The sequence below is a fragment of the Saccostrea cucullata genome, unplaced genomic scaffold (assembly GCF_032062105.1).
Source record: "Saccostrea cucullata isolate Sc308-1 unplaced genomic scaffold, CSIRO_AGI_Scuc_v1 ctg132, whole genome shotgun sequence".
NCBI classification, from domain to species: Eukaryota; Metazoa; Mollusca; class Bivalvia; order Ostreida; family Ostreidae; genus Saccostrea; species Saccostrea cuccullata.
In genome coordinates this window covers 21,716-30,154 of record NW_026927480.1, presented here as the reverse complement: position 1 = coordinate 30,154, position 8,439 = coordinate 21,716, and the positions used below count along the sequence as shown (strand labels likewise).

The following is an 8,439-nucleotide window of genomic DNA, read 5'->3' as shown; positions in this document are numbered from 1 at the left end:
ATCCTTTTTCAGAGATATTTCAACAATTTAAGCAAAATTACCTGTGTGTTCAATATTGACATATTTCATTGATATTATCATTCTACACATTATATCAAAATATTAATCCTGCACACATGGGATTTTAAAAATATCGTGAAATATGTACATTTTTCTGCAAAATTCATAAAAAACAAATTAAATTTGTGATTGTACATATGACGTCATTACTTATGAAATTATTCAGTGCTTTGAAGTCAGCATATACCATTTTAAATTTGAATTTGATTTTGGGGGGCAAATGTTGGTTAATACCGCATATAGTTCTTTCTTTGCTTTTTAGAGTTTGAGAAAGAATCAAGACTTTCTTACTAAGAATTTTCGGTGCTATATCATCTATACCTCATACGTTTTGGGGCTTTGTGAAACAGACCAAATTCCGACATGACTTTGTCCTATGAAAACGATTGAGGAGATTTCATATTTAGCTCTGTTTCTATAATCCAAAATGTCTGCCTCACAAAAGGGATCACGTGACCATTTGTCTCCAGATGAGGCGCCACCTATTCGTGGAGTGAGTTTTTCTTTCATTTATAACATTTTCCCAAATGGGCTGTTTCTTTTCGTTTTTGTTTTTTTTTTGTTTGTTTGCATTTTTTTTTTTTTGGTTCTCATGTTTTTTTTTCTAATTTTTTAAAAAAATCATTTAAAGTCAATGTAGGAACAATGTAGGAACGTTTAGGTATACAAATACATGTAAAATTTACTTTCAAACTTGGATTGTTTCTGTTTAAAGGCAAAATCTCTACAGTTTTCAACCGTACGAAAGCATTGTTCTTTCTAACTCAAATGCAAGTTTTCTGACTTCTGCTCGGTGATGCATTTTTTGTGACATTTTTTTCAGTCAAGTTTGATTTTCAAAAGTATCTTGTTACAACTTAAAAGCGTTTTCCAAATTTAAGAAAAAGTATGTTCTTTGCGTTCTTGTGTCACGGCCTATCTCTCCGTATATACACAGTCATGACTTCAGTTCGGATACAACACGGGGGTCATTAACGCCCCTGAAAAGGTAACGAGGAAATATTGGAAAACAGGGCCGATTATTACATGTAACGGTCTACAATTAAAGCAAAATAAAGTAAAGACATAATGAATGTCAAAATAGATTAAGTACTCTATTTCAAATAAGATTAAATGAATACATATAATTTTGTAGCATTTCCCTTTAAATAAAAGTGTTTTAGTTTGCCTCATTAGAAATCTTTTAATTTTATTATAATTTACTTATTGGTTGTAAAAAAAATATATTGTTCTGTGTTTTTATGAACTACAGAAAATCAAAGAGTTTATGAATAAGCCAGCGTTTAACACGCCGAAAATACATTTAGCACTAAAATCTTTGCTGTGGGCGGGATGCTAGGCGGCCTGATGGCGGGATGGTGGGCCGACTTCTTTGGAAGGTTCGTAATTTGTTGGCTTGTTTAATGCCTCTTGGAGAATTTTTTTTACTCATCTGGAGAGGCCACCACTTGTCTGCGTAGGACTGCAAATTAAGACCTATACTCGGGCACCTAGGGCCATCCAACTCAAGTCCATAATCTCTGATTACGAGAAAAATTTCTTGAAGGGAATTTGAACAAACACAAAAACGAGCCTCAAAACCCCCGTTTTTAAAATTTAATGTCAAATTTTTAAAAAATCTATCAATGAGAGTTGTAAATATTGAACATTTTCTAAATAAATATCTTTTTTACCTTAGAAAATTGATAATTTGTATTTATTTCAGGAAATTTGGAATGTTACTGAATAACGCATTCGCTTTCGCCGCTGGAGGCCTTTTCTTCTTCAGCAGAGAGGCCCATTCCTATGAGATGATCATTGTAGCGAGGCTACTGATTGGATTTAATTGTGGTAAGAATGAATTTCTAATTGGATGAAATTTACCCTAGAATTCCTTGATTGGCTACATCATTGAAGACGTTTGATTAATTTCGAATGCTTTCAGGAAGATATTGAAAAAAATATTGATTTTTTTTTTTAATATTAAATATCCTTCATATGAAATTCTCCCAATTTGATAGAGCAACAAACAAACAAAAAATTCTAATGCTAATATGGTGACAAACCTCCAGGATTGTCTTATAAATATAAATTCGCTTGACTCATGAACAATGTTACAATGTTGTCATACTTGTTTTAAAAAATAATTTTATCTAATTCCATGACACTGTATTCATGACCGCTACAAATAAAGTCACTCTCTACAGCTTGGTGTAAACATGTTCATGGTGTAATGCCTCTGTCAGAAAAATGTTATTGTGTTTGTGAATAAAAAGAAATCTTAACTGATTCATTTTTTTTAAATTGCCCACTCATAGTCTCTTTCTGGATTTGTATTAATCTGTATGCATTAATTGTGACATTTTTTCAAAAAAAAGAAGAAAAAAAAGTCAAATAACTTTGCTGATTTTCGAAAGTATCTTGTTAAAACTTAAAAGCGTTTTCCAAATTTATTTACAAAATGTGCAAAAGATATAAGTTTTTGCGTTTTTTTCGAAAAATCACGGCAGCCATATTTTCTTCTCTGGCCTAGGAATTTTTTGGAGACTGATGACATGTCCATCTACAGTTTACCCCCTGAAATTGCTGCATATACAGCAGTAGTTCGTCTTCCGGGATCATTAACGCCCTCTTGTAAAAGGTTTTAACGAGGAACATTTTGTGAAAAAAGGCTTATTTCATTTGAATGAACCGTGTTTCCGATTCTTTATTCAAAATAATTTATTCACTGTGTACAATTAAAACTTTGAAGGAATTCTAAATGAAAAAATGACTGTCAAAATAGATTAAATACCCTATATCAAATGAGATTAAACAAATACATATAATTTTGTAGCAATTCCCTTTAAATAAAAGTGTTTTAGTTTGTCTCCTTAGGAATCTTTTAACTTTATACTAATTTACTTATTAGTTGTAAAAATAAATTTATTATTCTGTGTTATTTTTGTTTTACTTTTTCAGAAAAATCAAAGAGTTTATTCCCAAACACACACACAGTTTAACACGGTTAAGTTATATAAGGGAAATGTATGCTCAGGAATCTGGTACTGAAATAAGTAGCTTTTGCTTTGGGCAAGGTTTTTCTTTGCTTGTCAACTTTTGGCGGGTTGGAAAAAACATGATTTCTTTGGAAGGCCCCCCCCCCACTTTTAAAGACGATGCTACGTGCCTGGCTAATTCGTATAGCTTTCCTCGGAGAATAAAATCGTTTTTTAAAAAAAATTGCAAATTTAGACTTCTTTTAAAATTTTTAATGCAGCGTGTAAGTTGATCACTATTTTGTTAGCCATTGTAACGTGTAAGTCCATAGTCATGCTAGTCTGATTACGATTTTGAAGAAATTTTTGAAAATGGGAATAGGACTTTTTTATTCAAACAAAAAGCTGTCGATTTCCGTTCTGATTAATGACATTAGGCTGAATACATATAACAATTTGTTTTTCCTAAAATTTTATTTCAAGTTTATAATCTATTAATTGATTTTCTGAGGTTGTTACACAAATGTAATAATTGATATTTGTCTTTACTTCTCTTTGTGCATAAAGGTAATGTCTACTTCTCTGAAATTCGATTCTTTATGTCTAGGCTATTTATCCGTGGATATAGTAAAAACTTGATAATGTGTGCATGTATTTGAAATCCAAGGAAGTTTTACTGAAATATGTAGCCAAAATAAATGTGATTAAATTCTAAGGAATATATACATTCATCGCTTTCGCTGCCATGGAGGCACTTCTATAAAAAAAAATTAAAACAGTCTTTGAAAAGGCGAAATTAAAAACTTTATAAGTTTTGTATGATCATCGACTTTAGAGAGTATCGGTATAAAAGTCAGCTATATCAACTGCTGATTGGATTTAACTGTGGTAAATTTAAAGCAATTAAAAATCAGATTTCTTATTGGATGTGTGGGGCGAAAAAAATCTTATCTTTATTGGCTACATCAATATCAAAATATCTTTTATTTAGAGGCCTTGGTTGCCAAAATTCATGCAAAAATCAACGCTTTAAAAACAAAATTTTTGATATTAATTTTTTTTGTAATAAATATTAGGTTAAAATACAAATTGTTTTATATACGGTAAAAACAACAAATAAAGATTAATTCTTAAATTTCTCTTTTTCCGTTTTTTTCATGTAATTTCCCACAAGTGCAGTAAATTTACAATATTTAGGTCTGTACACTGGCCTGACTCCACTCTACCTGACGGAGATCGCTACAGCTAACATCAGGGGAGCACTCGGAACTCTCCACCAGTTTGGAGTTACCGTCGGGATCTTCCTATCTCAGATCCTGGGATTTCCGGAAATCTTCGGTAACGGGGAATACTGGCACGTGCTCTTGGGTATGTTTCATGAAGGAACATTCATTATGTCGACGAAATGAAAAATAAAATTCAAATATCGAAGTCAACTACAAACGTTTTTGAAAGCCTTGTATTTGACTTTTTCTGTAGGTCTGTGTGTTGCGCCGTCAGCCATACAGCTCCTGACTATGCCGTTCTGTCCGGAAAGTCCTCGGTATTTATTGATAACCAAAGAAAAGGAGAACGATGCATTGAACGGTAAGCAGTCTGCAAATAGTATCATTCAAGAAAAACTAGTTAATCTGAACCATAGCATAAAAGTTTGAATTTTAAATATTCTAATAACGTGAAACGCTGATGTGTAGTTTTGGCGCAAAAACTTTTAATTTTGTTCTTCTATCTCCAACTTTAAATTTTCTTCTTCTTTCTCCAGCTTTGGTAAAACTCCGAGGCACTCCAGGAGTAGATGGAGATCTCGATGAAATGAGACAAGAACATCAAGCCGAGCAGTCTGAAAACAAGGTCAGTAGTCACGTGATATTGTTAGTCACGTGATATTATGCAGCGAGAAAACAGCACTTAAATAGGCAAGTCAAACAATGTGATATGCTTTCTTGTAGATTGGAATACTTCGCCTGTTGAAGAAGAAGTCATTGCGCATGCCCCTTATCATCAGCATTGTCATGCATTTGTCACAGCAGTTGTCAGGAATCAACGCAGTAAGTCAAACTGAAGTCCCGTGACATTTTTAATTTATCTTCAAATAAAGAATTTTGAAATCAAAATTAAATAAACCAAACCACTGAGAATAATATGTCAGTATTCAGTAAGAATTTCAGGATTATCAAATGAGAATTTGCAAGATTTCCTGAAAATACGTTTTTGTAAGCTGTCAGACTGTCCCTATTGCGTTTTCTCCAATAGAATCGAAAGTGAATTGTTACATGTTTAATGTATTGAACACAACTGAATGCTGATTGTTCTCAAGTAAACATTTAAAACAGCTAAAACAATTGATAACTGTTTTTCATGATGAATACTAAACGCAAAAGTATACATTTCTCTGGAAATTTCCCGCTTGGTCCAGTGGATAGAACATTTTCTCGAAATTCGCCAAGCGAGAGGTTGACCACTTCGAATCTAATTGCATAAAGTCGGACTGGTCCTTTGGATATGACTGTATAAGTCGAGGTCCCGTTTTGAAGTAGATGCTGGCATTAAAAAGGTCCCACGCTGCTGAAAGGCTTTAAGTCTCGAGAATGGATTTAAATTTGCAGCCCTCAACATGCTCAACATGGAAGTTGTGGCTTCTCAAAATTAGTGAAAAGATAAACAACAATAACGTCATCAACCTGCGAGGTCCACAAGCATCAAAAATCTACGAATGGACGTGAAATACAACGTACCATTACCTTTTAGAACAACTCCATTTTGATTATAAAATTTCTTCGTTTTCTTTTTATAGTATTTATTTTTTTTCTCAATGTTCAAGGAATATGGCCATTTTAAGACACCTTGTTTTTTTACCCTTAAGCCTTTTACTGATATTTCTTGTTGAATAACGGTTGAATTTTCCTCTTTTTCCAGATATTTTACTATTCATTCAGATTATTTACCAGCGCCGGTATTTCCGATGACCTTGCTGCGCACGCAACAAGCGGAATCGGCGCCATCATGGTTGTCATGACGCTCATCACCATTCCGTTGATGGACAGGATCGGGAGGCGGAGCTTACATCTGACCGGATTAGCGGGGATGTTCATCTTCAGCATTCTGATCACCATTACACTGTCCCTGACGGTAAGAAGACTTGACTTCTTTTTTTCGATGTAGAAATGTTTAAGTTTCAATTCATTTCTCTGGTTTGCGTTTTAAGTATAATTATGATATAAGCATGGAAGTTTACAATCAGCTGAGAAGTCCAGTTAAAAATACTTGCACTCATAAGAATCAATTGAAAAATCTACATTTTGTTTTCTTTTCTTGTTAAATCAGAGAGACAGACACAACGTAAATATCTTTATTAATTAATTGTCAAAAGTACCGTTTCATGTTAGTGGTCACTTATTTCATGTCGGTATCAAAATATATTTTTAAATCGGAATTATTTATACATGTAAGTATGTAAAATAAATTTTACTGTAGCTGATACAATCTTCTTGAGGAAATTTGCTGCGTTATTTACCTGAAACCTTTCTGCCCATCAGAAAAGAAGTGAACGAATGTTCATAATGTTTTGTTCCTTTGCTATTTTTACAGGACGAGGTGCCGTGGTTTGACACGGCGAATGTGGTCGTGTCTCTCCTCTATGTTGTCTTCTTCGCCATTGGACCAGGTATTATACAGTTAGGCCTTAGAGTATATAATTGAGGGATTTAGCAAGATTCCAGTTGCCATAGGCTAGGACTATTTCCCGAATCTGAATCGCAGCTCAGGGAAATAGTCCTTGTCGCGGGGATCTAGAATATTGCTAATTCCCTCACTGATTTATTTTTTAACTGTTTTATTATACTGATACAAACGTATGAAAAATAGAGGATAACGAATATCTGGGAAATAGCTCTCGGAACAGGGATTAGCTCAGTTGACCAACGCACGGGAATTAATTCATTTATATATTATACGAATACAAAAGTAAACTCTAGGGTATTACGGATAACCGGAAATTAGCTTTTAAAGCAGGGATTAGCTCATTTGACTAACACACGGGGAGTAGTCCATTCACAGCGATTTCTGTGTAATTCTTGATATTTAACTAAGTTTATATAGGAAAAAAATCAGTAGAGGTATAATGAAATCAATTAATCACTCCTTCCAATATTGTATAGTAAACCAAAGGTTGATTTGTAGAGATAGGAAATAATACCCTGTTGACGAACCTAACTTTAATTACATGCTTCTTTAAAGGATCCATTCCTTGGATGATAGTAGCTGAACTATTCACGCAGGGACCGCGTGTTTCCGCAATGAGTATATCAGTTCTTATCAACTGGGCTTTCAACTTTGCTGTGGGATATGTATTTCCCATCATGCAGGTAAATAAAATCTTTTTTTAATATTGTGCATGTTTTAAAGACTTGAAGCAACATTTTCTTTTTAAAGCCGTAAGATGAAAAAAAAGTTTCACCTATCATTTACATGGTCATTGACTTTATGACGTCCATTTTGGTCAGCTTGAATAACTTTGTATATATAGGATATTAAATGCGTATTTTTTATAGGTTTTGTTCAAAAACAGTACTTATTCCTTGAAATAAAATCTATGAAATATTTGATAAAAATACAAGTATTTCCAATGTTGAAAGATGAATATATTAGTGCCCAATGTTGATTTCCGGATTGCAATTTTACATCTTCTCGATTCTGTTTCAGGAGGGACTGGATAATTACTCTTTCCTCCCGTTTACCGTTCTTCTCCTCTTCTTCTGGATATTTGTGTACGCTTATCTACCAGAGACTAAAAATAGAACATTCGAGGATATAGCCTTATCGTGGGAAAAATCTCAAAACGAGGCGGAGTACCCCCGGGGTAAATATACTCCAACGGAAGATACCGCGATAGTAGAATTTACACAGCAGCAAAACAAACATCGGTGACGACGAACGTTTTAGAAAGATGCGGATAAAGTTGTGTTTTTCTTCACTTCAAAAGTAGTTTTTGTACTCCGAAGAAGGCAAATTTCATTGACTGTTCTAAAAATTTTTTATGGTTCTCTTGTTAATGTTTTGTTAAAAGACATTAGAATATTACCATTTGAAGTATGAAGGTCTTTTTATACTTATTAATTAGATTTAGTGTTATTTCTATATATTTTTCCCTGCTGACTTTAAGCATTCCTATTCAATTTTTAAAAACAAATTGTAACATCCAATGTTGTATTTGTAGTTTTAAACCATATTTTATTAAATCAAATAAAACATTTAACACAACATTAAATTACACAAGGAGTTTAACTTGCCTTGTCATCTTTCCCCGCTAGTGATCACAGTAATTTGATAAAAGCATTATTTCAATCATTTTTTACAAATGTACAAAAACAAAAAATCTTGATTAAATGTAGCACTTTTTAAAATACACCCATTTGTTCCCATG

At 33.2% G+C, this 8,439-nt stretch overlaps 1 protein-coding gene across 1 annotated transcript; it reads left to right on the top strand.

Moving 5' to 3' along the window:
* The first annotated feature begins 487 nt into the window (after positions 1-487).
* LOC134274614 (glucose transporter type 1-like) lies at positions 488-8,421 on the top strand. Its single transcript, XM_062756891.1, is given in 13 exon segments — positions 488-553; positions 1,004-1,048; positions 1,313-1,370; positions 1,373-1,439; positions 1,766-1,890; positions 4,215-4,385; positions 4,497-4,604; positions 4,780-4,868; positions 4,967-5,065; positions 5,934-6,146; positions 6,606-6,681; positions 7,254-7,381; positions 7,719-8,421. Coding segments are annotated over 13 exon segments (1,470 nt in total). The 3' UTR covers positions 7,944-8,421.
* Positions 8,422-8,439: the final 18 nt, after the last annotated feature.